Genomic DNA, 15,127 nt, shown 5'->3' on the forward strand with positions numbered 1-15,127 from the left:
GTTTTATTTTCTGTTGCCATAAGTTAGTCTCTGCGTTTCTGCGCTGGGCTAATGCTAATGCTAATAATGCTAATGCGAGGATAATAAAATGGCGACTTCACAAAACTTTTTGGGAGTTTTGCGGGGCGTGGTTTGCAATCCGCTCAGCCAATCAGAAATATAGCTCTTTTCTCACAAAAGAGCCGCTCGAAAGTCCCTGCTCTCTAGCAGGGACTTTCGAGGGGGTAAAAAGGTTCACATGAACTAATTTTAGTACCGGCTCTTTTTGGTGTGAACGCGATAAAAGAGTTCACATGAACCTTTGTGGGAAAAGTACCGCAGTGTGAATGCGCCTATTGGGCTAATGTCTTACATTTTTTGAAAGGCACCATAAATGGTTTCGGCTTTCACAGGAGCATAAATACTCTCTTTGCCTGCCAAAGGGAAAACTTCTGAACAAGAGGACATAAAGGAAGAAGCATAAAACACACACTTAAGTAACAAAGAGTTGCAGCAGGAAAACAGCCACTTATAAACCAAATACCTGCAATTGTAGAAAACAAAGCAGTCTCACATCTCTCAGCAGTCCGCATTACAAGCTCCTCTGCTGACCTGCTGCACACATCCACACACATCTCTCCTATTGAGCAGATGTATTCATGAAAATAAATAAGTAAAAATATCATTACATTCACTGCAAACTTGTTAAAAGAGAGCTTAGATACCGTATACAGTAAACAGCAAAGCAAATGCTCAGCTCCCCAGGAAAGTGTGGAAATAACCCGAGGAGCAGCAACACGTCCTGTTAGCAAACTTCTGTAGGAAATATGTTCCAATTAAGCTTAAACATGTTACATCGGAACACATTTACTACTATAAAAATACATTTTACCAACACTTTAGAAAGCGTTAAGAAATTATAACACCAGAAGTTTTTACCTGAACCTTTCAATTAAAAGTCTTTGATTGGAAAACAATTATGTCACCCTTTTGAGCATTTATAAGCAGTATATAAAGATCTAATAATTAGCTTATAACACAGTTTAACGTAGTTGTAAGTAGATATAAACGTGTCCGCCTGTGGGCAAGTGTAGGCTGGTTAAAAAACTGATTATCCATTATACAGGAAATATAGTCAAATAATGTGACAAGCTATAATTGCAACTACTGTACATAAACAATGATTCAAATACTTCAAAATACCATTTTAGTTGCATTCAATTATATTTAAGTGTGATATTGATTCTATATGCTGAACAAAGGGGCTTAAAGTAAACCATTTGTATGGTTGAGGCAACCCGGAGTTACTTTGATTGTTTTTTTCATCATTATTAAAGGGAAAATATATTCTTATTGTGTCTATAATCACTCTAAACATCATGATTTACTTATATTTACATCCCCTTTAAAAGGAAAAAAAGTGGGTTTGCCAAGAAACACATGATTGACTGCAACACGGTCATCTCCCATCATGCATATTAATGACCCATGACACCTTTTAGAGGACTTAAGATGCATGTTGTCCTCTCGATCTCTCAGCAGTGATCAGCACCTCCAGAGCCAATACCCAAATGTTAAAAAGCTGTGATTTCACAAGCGGATCTGTTACATGAACCATCACTGTGGGCGTCTTGAATACAATGATCTCTTCATCCATTAGTCTTGCATAACACACACCTACGGGCCACTCGGGCCGGCACTTTAGCTCTCGGAGCAGATCTGTGTGGGGGGGGGAGGTGGGTCGGCCGCGGTCATTCTCCAGATTCACACGAACGTGGGCGGCATTCAAAATGTAAAGCCTTGATCGGAAATGTGCCACAAAGCTGCTCCTCTCTTAAATATAACCTTTTCAGTTCTGCCAAGGTGAGAATGTGTGTGGGATGCCGGGGATTTGCAGGTATTGGCAGATTAAAGCTAATGCCTGGCCGCAGTCACAGGGGACGAGAGGGCTCTGAAAATGTTTACTAAGCATAAGTTGCAAGGCAGCCTGTCCACCCTGCTGCATGAGACCATACTGTATGCTTTATAATTAGCTCACTTTTTCTGGACTGCACAAGACTGTCCTGTTTATGTCACTGCATGAAATTAAACACATGATGCACGAAATGTACATTGAGCATGATATTAGCAAAAACCTCAATATAAAGCAGGATAACTTTACATAGTAAAACAAGATGCAAACTGATTGAAGACATGTATATCAGTTTGAAGCCGTGCTGGAGAAAGTATTCAGATATTTTATTTAAGTAAAAGTACTAATAATATACTTTCAAAATATTCCATTACAAGTGGAAATCCTGCATTGATTATACAGTAACTAAAGCTGTAAAATAAATGTAGTGAAGTTTAAAGTACATTATTTCCATTAGAACATTTGTGGAGTAAAATTACACAGGTACCATATGTGCTTGGATAAGTAAGTAAATGTACTTAGTTACTTCCCACCAAAAGTTAGAAGTCTATGTAACCTTTATTTGAATGTATTCACTGAGGCTGCACTGTATGTACATTTTGTAACTGCCTCGTGAACTTTTGTATTTTCCATGACCTCTTGTGATGCATATCGACCTTCCTCTCTCAGAAGCAGAGGTCGAAGTAACATGGTGTTGTTTTAGCAGGATGCAGGATGTTTGGTGGGGCGTACAATGTTGACATCCCGTATCCAACATTTATCAAAACTTGCCTTTAATCATGACTGTGCTCTTTTCGTAACATTGTAATGAACGGTGATTCTGACGATGCGATTGACAATTTAACACTCCTGATTCTTACATGATTTTTTGTTCTCCAATCTTTACAAAATACATCCTAACCAAATAGTTGTAATGGCCTAAACCTAACCATCGTGGAGTATGTGAACACTGCACAGCTTGCACATTTAAAGACTCATTAAACTCAGTCTTGCAGGGTACTATAATCTTAGCTCTGCCAGCCCCAGAGAGAAAAAAACAACATCTACTGCATAACCCTGGGGATGAAAATAATTTTTTTTAAAGGGGACCTATCATGCAAAATGCACTTTTTGATGTATTTTATACATAAAAATGTGTCCCCGGTGTGTCAGGGAACTCACGCAGCGTCAGAAAATAAAACCCTCTCTCTTTTTTCTTCCGTACCCAAATCTCTAATAACGGGGTTACAATAGAGCTGATCCAGATTTGCGTCCGATATGACATAATATCGGAAATGTAGGCTGGCTTTATACCCACGGCCCTATCAGAAACGTTGCTATCAGAAACAATGCCCGACTGTTTTGGACGTAATATGGTCGGTGCATGTTTACATTAGCATCGCTAACACTCAGAGCTAACCTGTACTGGAGAGCATGTGTGTGAAGAAGCAGGAAATGAAAAGGAACTCACCTTGTGGTATAACCGGCAAGAGAGAAAGCCTTTGAGCTCCATACTGTTTCAGAAATAATCCTTGATAATCCATGATATGGCGTTTCATCACGGCAGCTCAGCCCTCTCCTTTTTTTATCAATATTTTATTTTTTAAAGCTTTATACCCCAAATCAGCACTTTTGAAACAGGAAGTGAAATAGAGGGATATGAGGCATGGCTAGAATGGGTGATCTGTTTGGTATTTTTAACAAAACACTTCATAGACATGTGTGTTTTATATATTTTAATATATCTGAGACCTATGCTATTGCCTATAAATAGCATGATAGGTCCATTTTAACATTCAAAAGGACACATTCTGATTACATTTGTCATGGTCTTCTGCATTGTAATACAGACACCCTGAGACAGAGCTTCAGGGTGTCGTTTGGAAATGAGATGCTGGCAGCCTGTCTGAAACCAGCACAATCAGCATTAACATCACTCATTATTGAACAGTGGTTGTATGACAGTTTTTCAAACAACAGTGCTCAACACTTTTTTTTTAAAGTCAGTCAGTCCACTGAGACAGGGCTTCAGGGTGTCGTTTGGAAATGAGATGCTGGCAGCCTGTCTGAAACCAGCACAATGCATTCAATTGAACTGGAAGCCATGTGAAGTCACAGCAGAAGGCATATCCGTCACACTTCTGCTCCAACAGGTGTTCCATTGTTTTCACAGAAGTGACATGTTTGAATTTTGACTGGTTTATTACACGTTGAGACTTTTCCAACATTCACAGCCTTCACTATTGTATCATCTCAAAACTACCAGACGTCTCTTTCAGTTTATTTTTCAACATGTTCTTCCTTCATACTTGGAATTGTTTTCTGCCAATCTTTCATAATGGCCATAGCGACAAAGATAGCGAGGACAAAATGGCTGGAAGCGGAAATTGGTTGTGACACGAGGAACTGAATGGAGTCCAGCGGGACTTCCTGAAGCTTTTAAAGATGTGCTGGAATTGGGTTTCAGACAGGCCCTACCCAGAAATGGCTTCTCATATCTGCTCTGGCAACACGGTTGAAAACCTGATACGCCTCCATCGTTCACTCAGTGCTTCTCTCTCGCTCTGCTTGCTTCCCCTCGGAGGTCGCTGTAGTGAGATGTGATCCAGGGGAAGAGGAGTGACTCAGTGAAGGAGCTGTGTGCTTTATTTAACCCAGAGGCCAGCGTGAAATCAAATACAACCCACATAAATACATCTTAGTAAAGCGTGTGGCACAGATTTAAAGCATGTATAAACACGTGCTGTGTAAAACAAGTGATTAAAGGAAATCTGTCAATCACACCAGGGTCAGGCTACATGATAATGAATCATTATTGAGTATTGTTGGACTCGAGCCAATCGCTGCCCGCCATCTTTTGTTGCTCACACCAGTAAAGCATCCAGAAGCACATTTACTGTTCCACCTTGCAGCATCGACAACAAATGTTTATGTATGTGATAACAGTTTTATGAACGAAGCTTGAATCATTCATAGTCCTTTTTGATTGAAGGTAGCTTTTGTCTTTTGCATACTATTTGTGCTTTGTATACATTCAAATGTGTGCACAGGGTGACTCAAGAAGCCGTATGATTGATTTGGTCTGCTTTCTGTGCGATGAAGTTAAATAAGGTATCATGACTCTTTAACTTGACCATGTTTTACAGTTTAAGAACACACTGTGCTCCTGTTGGCATATGTCACAGAACATGAGGCTGTCTAACTAGGTAAAATGAGGCAAAACATATCTGACACGTAAGTCAAGATATATGTTGTTGCATAAACTCCCACTCGAGGGAACTTTGGGATTCTAGCCTTTGCAGACCATTAACATGCACACAAACCTATACAACACACTACAGGAAAGTTAAAACCCCAACATGTATAATAAGGCCTCTCAAGGTTCAAGGTTCTTTATTGTCAAACTAACATAGCTACAGAGTAATTATGTCGTTCTTAGGTCACAGGCTTCTCCAATAATGCAACACAATAATACAGATAAGCAGACACTAGTAACCAATATTAAAATATATTATATTAAAAGTAATACAAAAAGAAAAATGTTTTTTCTTTAAAAAAAAGTGGAATAGTGCAATACGAGTCTATACAAGTTATTGGAATGATATATTAGATAAATAATTACTAAGTAGCTGGTGAATGTTTAAGTTGATTTAAAATAAGTGTGGTTTTCTGCATTTAAAATTCGTCAACATTTGTGTATGAGTCAGTCACTTGTTATTATAAAAAAAAAAATCGATATATCTATGATGAGATGTGTTGATGCTGCAACTCTAGTTCTCTGCAACTTTTTAGCCATTTTTTTTATCAATTGGACTGAACTGTATTTTGTTAAAGCATGTGAGTAGTAGCGACTCGGCAACATAAATGTGAATGGATCATTATTAACCACACTGTAATGAACATGTTGAAATATTTGTAGCTGCAGTTTCAACATCCCACAGAGTGGAACTCGTTACTTCCACAATGATACACTTTATTAACCTCAGTCAGTTTTTAACTTCCCCTCCTCCCTCCTCCCTGCTGCCTACATTAATTACCACTATCAGCTGGCTGCTGTCAGGATTGAACCTCCGGTCATTCTCCGAACAGTTTCCTGATAACCCGCCTTATATTGGCTCCCAGAACCACAACTCTCAACTGAATCAGCTCAGATCGGCAGCCGGGGTTCAAGTTAACCGAGGAATGTCGCCCTCATCGTTTTTGTTTGTGTGAACTGCTGGGAGAAAGGTCAGTAAAGCATCAACTCATGTGTTGACAGCCTGCAGCAGCCCAGAGAGACTCATCTGTGACTGTAGATGACAAAGTGATCCAGCTATAATTTATTCTGTAATCACGCAAACACAGATCTCACTCTTCCCTTTTCAGTATTTCTCATACACTGTGCTCTGTGGAAGCTGACAGACGATAACAGACTTGATTTCCACTCCTTAAATGGATAAAATAACATTACTTTCACTTATTTCAGGTTATTTTTACTCCTCACAAGGATAAAAACAGAACTTCCTATAACTGCAAATGTTGTTTTTTTTTGCTTCTCAGACAGAAAAACCGAAGAGGTTATGAAATATGTCTATAATCACGTTTCAAAACTGATTGTGTGACGCAGGCCTTGATAATAGTTTACCTCTTTTGAGATAAAAACATTTAAAAATAGCTTGTTGTTGCCAACTCACATGGGTGCTGGTACCTGAGTAATAAGGCCATTGACACATTTCACTGGCTCACTCTGTAAAAACAATCAATGGTACTGACATCGAATTATATGCAACTAGGCTCCTTTAAAGAGAGGTCAGAGGTCAGTTTTGTTATGAGCTTTTCTCATGTACAACTAATAATGTCTTCTGTTTTGTTTGTGAGTCGTCAGGGTTATTTTAGCTTTGGTTATTTTTTTTTAATAGAAATTCTGCAATTTATAAATTGGGGCCAATGAGTTTGAAAGCATTTCAAGTATTTGACAGAGCTGTTCAATTAAGCTATCAAGTTGCATTGTGGGAATTCTAGGATCCAGGATTGTTGGAGCTAATTAAAGAATAGAAGTCAGAAGTCTGTTGTGCCCGTTTTGCTTCCCACCGCTTTTATAGAAAGTTTGGACATAAGTGAAACACAATTATGTTCAATCAACAACTCTTCAATTAGCGTTCGGGAAGAGTTTCCATAGTAATGTTTATTTAAGTTAAGAAATGTAAAGCCTAATCCCTCTTCCTGGATGCTACCTACTCATTACATCCTGTGAGCTGTGTTTTGAGCTTCCTCAAACAAACTATGGTCAATCATCTAAACATGTATGAAGTTGCCTTTAAACTCGGTAAGAACAAGGTAGCTAGATGGCCTCCAAATCTGAAAGAGATCTATGGGAACTATTTTTAAATTTTCTTTTTATCTTCGACAGGCGTGACTTTAATTGGAAAGTATGCTGATAGTTTTATTTTGTGTGAACGATCAGCTGGACTTGTCTTCTTTAAGTTACAAAAAAATGACTCATTATTATAAAGACATTTCAGTTGATTCAAAAATTACAAACTTCATTTAGTTCTTCAGAAGTCATGAGTAAATATGTTCATGACTCACTTTGAAAGGAGGACATGTGCTTTCAACCCCTCCAAAACACACACACACACACACACACACACACACACACACACACACACACACACACACACACACCTCAGTAGCAGAAATTGAGTCGTACGCTGGAATGCGTGCTGTAGTCAACGCACTACATTGCACAGAGAGAGCAAGAGGGGAGAGAGAAAGGGGGCAGAGCCTTTGGGCTGAAGCTGATCCACACACACACTTTCTGAGCCACACACTCCTGTTCTCAGTCAGCAACACTTGGGTGTGCGCAGGACGATATGCCGCAGTCGCAGCAAAGTGTCTGGACCATGCTCACTGTGGACTAACAGCGGGGGGATATTTGGGAAGAAAGGATCTTATATCTTATCTGTTGGCGGTGTCACTCCGGGAGCAGTTTGGAGAGTCGGGGTGAGTGTCCAGACTTTACTCCTCCTGTATCTGGCTCTTTAAAAGCTGTGCTGAGAAACTCCTGTGTTTTTGGCTGTAAGTAAAAAATCTGTCTCGTCTCAGAGACGGGAGCTGGTTGCAGTAAAAGCTTCACGTCGGGAATGCTAAACACGACTTTGATGTTATTTTGGATCTTGTCGGTGTGCAGCGTGTGCCGCCAATAAAAGGGGTGTGTGCTCTTTGAAAACAAAACAAAAATAGAGCTCCTGCTGTGGGGAGAATGTGCGAGAAATGCTTTAGAGGCAGGTGTAGCTGATTGATTTATAAGTGTTGGAAAAGTTTTGAGCCTAGTCACTCTCTCTTTAAAACTCTGCGTCAGTGCCCTTCTCTCTTTGCCGGTAAGATGCCAGTGAAGTTGTATTTTGGGAAGCTAAAGTCAGGAGTCATTCGCACATTCTTGGCATCGGTGTCAGCTTCTATTTCAGAAGTGTTAGGGCAAAGGTTCAGGGTGTGAGTGTGTGATATGAGGAATTCTGTTTATGTTTCTGAGGTGGGTGGATGGTCAGCTGCAGCTCAGAGGGGATGTTGGTAAACCCTTCAATCCTGGACGCTGTTTTCATCGAGACATCCTCTCTCTTCTGCCATGACCTCCGCTTCTCTCTGAGTCTAATCTCTTGCATAACCACAGAGTTTAATCTTTGTCCTTCTTAAGGATCTGGTGGGTTAAAAAAGCCGGTGTTCCCTCTCACCACTTACTCAGTTAAACGGATTAACAGAGTACGGAGCCTCCTTCCCGCCACCCTCCTCCTCCAGCTCAGACCAGGGGTGCAGATTAGGGTTTTTACGCACTGGTCCAGAGTGGATCTGAGGCTTTGGCGGGGGGCTGCGGGGCTCGCAGAGTGAAAGGCTGGTGATGCATGTGGAATGACATTCCAGACGCCCCGGCCTCGTTGTGTAACGGGAGGGGAATGCAAGGCCGCTGAGGGAGGGGAGACGTCAGTCAGTCCACTGAGACAGAGCTTCAGGGTCTCATTTTAAAATGAAATGCTGGCAGCCTGTCTGAAACCAGCTCATGCACATTGTCTGATACTGATACAGCACATATACAAAGGATAGTGATAGGGCTGAGCAATATGGAGAAACATCGAATATCCCAATGTATTTAGACAACTACCTTAACGTAATTTACCTTATCATTACTGTTTTATTATTTACCAACTCAGCCATTATGTCCACATTACTCACGATCTCATTGTTTAAAACGCTACAATATTGATAACACATTACTGCATTGTAGCCTTTAAAACACGAAAAGAGAGCACTATACTATCTGGCTACTAACTTGTTAAACAGCTTGTTTGAAATGATCTATGCAAATAGGAATGGGATAGGACAATATAAGATTTAATTGTGATTAACTTGTGTAAATTAATCAGTTTATTTTTCACTAAAAAGGGATTATCACTAACAACAATGATGCTACCATTTAAGGAGATTTAAGCATTTGGATTATTGGGATGATGTTTTGAACCAACCAATACTTTAGGCCAGGACACTTGTGATATAACATTTTCATATTATACTGTGCCTGCAAAGGAAGTTTAATTGATAGAAAGTAATGTTAATTGAAACACCAATTCAGGCTCTCAAAGAAGACATTCCTGCAAATATATTTTTCTAATGCCGACAGAAAAAATATGATCATGTTACCTTGTTGTATTTGAGTAACAGGTGCTAACCCACCCCATTGCATTATGGTCAAAACCGCCCTTTAAAGGGAGAGTTTCATCACCATTATGGTATGGGAAAGTTGTCTGTGTTTCAGATCAGTCACAATTTGAATATGTTTCCCAGTCATGATTATCACTTGGATGTTTTCAATGTTATTTAAAAGTCAGACACTGATCATTAAGGAAACTCCAATTTGACTTTAAAGTGGCTTTTCGCTGCGGTACAAAAAGTAATTTGGAACATCATATAACATACTTCTTAAAATGCAAACGTAGTCATTTAAAATGTGTGGCTTGTTTCTTCTTTGATGAGGGATTTTAGGGTTTTACTCTCAAGATATGTTACAACGTTATGTATGTATGTACCTTATGTTGTCTGTTGTAGTTGTGATAGCTTCTGCAGGGTAAATTGAAGTGACAACAAAGTTAAGTATTGTGAAGATTTTTCATATATAAAACAACGCAGCACATAAAACAGCATTTTTGTGTAGCGATAATGTTTGCTCAGTGCTGTTCTCTGTTATAAATGAGTTGCATACCTGTTCAGCCATCTGGCACATTTCCTATCTTTGGCTTATCTGGTTTTGTAAGTATGTCAGCCAGCACACACTCTAGTTCTCAGGGGAAAAACGCACAAACTTCATATCAAACTTGTGAACCAGAATTCCTAAGCGCTGAATTATAAATAGCGAGAAAATTGTGCACACACACTTTGGCATCATAAGTAGAGCTAATGAAAATTCAATATTTGCTTTAGGTCAAAAAAGATCCCCATCCAACCAAGCATTTAGTAGAATAATCAAATGTTTATTTTCATATGAAATGTCTGATACCAATTCACCCACACAGCAGATCTACTTGATATTTGTTCAGCACTAATCATAGAGCAGTGGAGTCTTTAATCTCCAAACAAGACACGTTTGTGTTAGAAAAGCCTCCCGCCCCCTCACTCTCCACTTCCATAATCCCTTCTTTAATATCTCACGTTGCCACTGGCATTCACCTCCTTCAAAATGGAGGGTCGGATTAATAATGTCAGGAATGTAATGGAGGGACATGATTGAACATGTCACTTTGGTGTTTGCATTTAGTGGCCTAACGTGTTTGGTGACGCGTAATGGGCTGCCATCACATCATTCACCAAAGCAGAGCGAGCCAAGGGAGGCTCAACGGGATCCAAAGCTGGTACCGACTCCAAATGTCTGTGAAAGCAGATCAAATGCTCTCCATTCTGTGAAGCCGCTGCCCAGCTGACAAATCATCTTCGCAGTTGCAAAATAATTACAACGTTTGTCTTCTTATGAGAGAAAATACTGAGTAAGCTCTGCAAGCTGAAGCTCTGTTTTGGCCCCGTGGTGGGATTCAGGCTTGTGCGTATGTCGGGGATACGAGCAGAGTAAAAAGCATTAAACTGAAACTCAGGCAAAGCAAACAGCAGCCATCAGCATTTACCTCATAACTGCCCGTATGCACTGAGCTCTCTTTGTCCTGTCACTAGACTAGAGTATAGTCTTTGATAGAGTTTATGCTTCTCAGCAGCAATTATCGTGTGGACTCTTCTGACAAACTGTTGTTTAACAGCCATCAGAAAGTTGACAAATTAGTCAAGTAAAAGTGCAGCCCTGGCAGAGAAACAACAGAAAGGCTGACAATAGAGGAAAAAACTCAACAACCCAACAAAGGCTTCACTGTGAAGGGAGGCAGAAAGAGAAAAGCAGAGCAAGCTAAACACCACTTTTTAGAAAATAAAAGGGTCCGCAATGATAATTTTAGCTCTTTGTCAAAGTGGCAGGTGGAGTATCGGCATTTCTTTGCAGTGGGCTGGTGTTAATACCTGTCTGACCACGCAGAACCCCCAACATGTAGCCACAAGCCCGGCCTCCACAGTATTTACACCACGCTGCGCTTGAGGTCTGAACATGTCGGTGTGATTGATGAGAGCTGCCACCTTCACAACCTCCATGCAGGTTGCACTACACTAAAGGTCCTTACACACCACGATGTCGATAGGTGTCTGGCCGTCGATGAGCGTCCTGTCGCCCTACTCAGATTGGTGTGTCCCGCCCAGTCGTGTCTTTTCGGCCGTGCCGACACCTTCCGCCGCCGATTCAACATGTTGAATCGGGAGGCTGTCGGCTAAAGGCCGTCGGCCAAAGAAATGACTCTGATTGGCTGTTCAGCTAGCGAATCAGTGCATGAGAAGCTAAACGAAAGTGAGGGACCCAAACAAACTATCAAGAAGGCAAATCTGAGATTTCATTTAACTCCAGCTCTCGACTCAGGTTCGGGAAAGCCCCGTGAGCTTCTCGATGTACAGTGAAAATGGAACGTACGCTATTTGTTGTTTGTTTATATCACGCAGTCTGTTCTTCTTCTCTCGGTTATCAATGCGTCTTCCAGTTGCCTCTTTTGAATGACGAACACACACTACCGCCACCTGCTGGTAAGGAGAGTTATTGACACTCACGCATGCGCAGTTCGTACGTGCTACTTGGCCGTCGGCTGAAGTCTTTGCGGTGTGTTCCAGTGCGACGGTTGGCCAAGACGCAGAGACGCGAGGCGACACAACAGTCGGGTTCCGTCGGGACGTGTTCTTTGTTGTCAGTTTGGTGTGTCGGCCCCTTAAGACTCACTGCCCACTCCACTGTTAGCACGGAGCACTTTTTAGCCACACAGCAGTGAGGTCTGCTTCTAAAGGCCCAGTTCATGAATACAAACAAAAAGCAAGCAAGTTACTGCAATAGATTATTCTAAAAATGAGGATTACAATGTTGTATTATTATCAAATGCTTATTTACTAAATTAATTGTCTTTTTAAAAGACAACTATAAGCAACTTGTCAGAGCACAACATGACATCCACAAATTGCATTAAATAGTTGCACGCCAAATTAGATAATGTAACAAAACAAGAAAAGGCTAATGAAACAAAGACTTAAAATAATTGATAAATAAAACTCAATATAAATTGAAACAGTTGTTTAATAATTAATCAATTTGTTATTTTCTCAATTACTTGATAAGCTATTTGATGAAAATGAAAAAGTTGTATAATGTTCCCAGAGGCTATTGTTGCATTGCTTGTTCCATTGTATGTGTGATAATGCTTACAGCTGTAAAACACTTTAAATAAATGAAAATGTTTAAGCCTCCAGGCCACTTGCCTCAATGTTCATTTTAAAGATAAATGTCTCACTCACTGCTGGTCACTCTAAATAAAAAAATAAAAAACTCGACAGCTGTCTGTTCCTATTTGAGTCACTTGAGTTTATCTTTTAAAATGATCAGCAAACCACTGAATTATGGGTCATATTCTGAACCAAAGATGGTAAATCTAACAAACAAGGAAGTCCTTGTGTGTGTGCATGGAGAAGGCTGCTGGACAAAGGCTGCGTTCTTCACCAAACCCACACGTTGGATCTCCTCTTGCTCAGACTTTCCATGGCTGCTGCCCTTCTTTGAGACATTTTGGTCTCCGCTGCTTTTAATACTCCCCGGCTTCCCTCTCCTTCATTAGAAGAGATTTGTACTGTAAAAACGGTGACGTCATGAGAGTGGACTTTTCCAGAGGCGAGTGTTTCCCTTCACGTGGGAGTGGTCTCGCTGAAAGGAGGAACTGTCCATTCAATGTGGCTCTGTTCAACATTTTATCCCGAAATCCCTGCTACACATTTAAAATGTCATGCAGAGACTCACCTATAGACGGTAAAGGATCTGTCTGTCCTCTTTAGATTCAAACTCTAAAGAAACATACATTTACTGAGTGTAAGTCATATTGAACTGCTCCGCTCTTAACTGACATTGACGTCTTAATTCATGTTTTTCTAATCATGTTTTTCATTTATTTTTTCCCTTCAGTTTTGGGAAGCGATCAGCAGGCAGCCTGCGACGTGGATGTGAGTGCATCGTCCTGGAACCCTCAGAGATGATTGTGGTGAGTCCCATTATTCACACTTTTAGCACACAAGTGTCAAAAACGCTTAATAGAACAGTCATTTTTATTTGTATCCAGGCTTTTCACACCCAAATGATAATTATCTATCATTGTATAAACCACATCCTAACACCTCTTTCGTATTTTTGAAAGCAAAGTGTTCCTTGCTGCCTTTACAATGTCATCTGGAACTTTATATCCAAAGAAGTACATTGCATTAACCTGTCATCTAAAACCCTTATTCTGGCTTTAATGTAAACCAGCAGTTGCCTCTGATGTTATCACACTGAATAATTATTGATTGTGAATTCCTTCTTGTGTTAAGGATGAGCTGTACCTTTGTGAATCATAGATCCTGTGATGTTCTGTACAAAGTGCCTCTTATTGACATTTCATCGCAGCCTTAAAGCACAGCTGAATTTAACTGCCTTTAATGGAGACCAGCTCCAGCGCTGACCCAGTTTTATGGCGAATCAAAAAGTTGGCTCACATTGGAAGTTGTCTAGAACAAATCATTCCCGTCTCATTCATCTGTTCAGCAGAACAGTCTGAGGCCGGCACATCACGACAGATGCAGCTCTGATGAGGAGTTGGTGCTAAAGGGCAGCGGCACGCTACAGACAAAATCATCTTTGTGCAAATTCAAAACAGCTGCTGTGCTGCGAGAAAATAAATCTAAAGTATACTAACTGTTTATAAGATGACACACTAAGTCAGATGGTGAAACGATTACAAATGCAGGCTAAAAACTGACAGGAGAGCAACTTTAGAGAGTTGAATCTGAACTGGATCAGAGTTTTATTTCAAGACGTTTCCCTTTTTTCCTCAGAAAGCCTTCTTCAGTTATTTTAAATTACTTTTAATGCAGAATACTACTGGTATTTTTCCCTGTGAGGAGATCATGTCACTTGGTATGAAGGATTTTCAAATCCCAGGGACACATAGAACTGAAATTTAAAGATCATTTTCCCCATCAATCAATGCATTGCATATTGTCTCCCCCTTTCAACACTGTCACGTAGATAAGGCACTGGTTGCCTCAAAAAATCTGTACAAAAAAGTTAGAAAATAGAGAAAATGTCCATCCCAATTTGCTAAAGCCTGTTTAGTTCAAACAATATTACATGTCACTTGTTAGACGCTTTTATCCAAAGCAACTTACATACTTAATACTGTGGACAATCCCCACAGAAGCAATTTGGGGTGGAGTGTCTTGCCCAGGGACACAACGACATGCAGTAAGTTTTGAACCTGTTGAACACCAACACACTAACCCACTGCGCCACAGCGTCCCCCAAACAACAGTAAAAACACCTAGAAATATTTAGTTTGAAATCACAGGACAGCTAAAAGCAGCCAATCTTCAGAACAAAGAAGCTACATTCAGATATATGATTATTGATAAAGTATAGCATATTGTTTTTCTTTTGATCAACTAAATGATTAAGCATCTAATTGTTATATCTCCAGGGAAATGCTTGTCCTATCTAACCTTTATACTATTTAAAATCATCCTCTTCCACACTTACAAACTGAATGGTTGAGAATGATCCTCACAAATACACAGTATAAGCAGAATAAATATCATCGATTTGTGAACACTTACAATTATCATAACTTAAACAAATCCGAT

General features: G+C 40.1%; 1 protein-coding gene across 1 annotated transcript in view; it reads left to right on the forward strand.

Annotated features, from left to right (window-relative positions):
• The window catches only part of rapgef2 (Rap guanine nucleotide exchange factor (GEF) 2), a 119,660-nt gene that overhangs the window by 46,213 nt on the left and 58,320 nt on the right, over positions 1–15,127 (forward strand). The window contains 1 exon segment of the mRNA XM_034227598.1: positions 13,419–13,494. Coding sequence (XP_034083489.1) covers positions 13,419–13,494 — 76 coding nt within the window.

This window comes from Gymnodraco acuticeps, unplaced genomic scaffold (assembly GCF_902827175.1).
Source record: "Gymnodraco acuticeps unplaced genomic scaffold, fGymAcu1.1, whole genome shotgun sequence".
In the NCBI taxonomy this organism is placed as follows: domain Eukaryota; kingdom Metazoa; phylum Chordata; class Actinopteri; order Perciformes; family Bathydraconidae; genus Gymnodraco; species Gymnodraco acuticeps.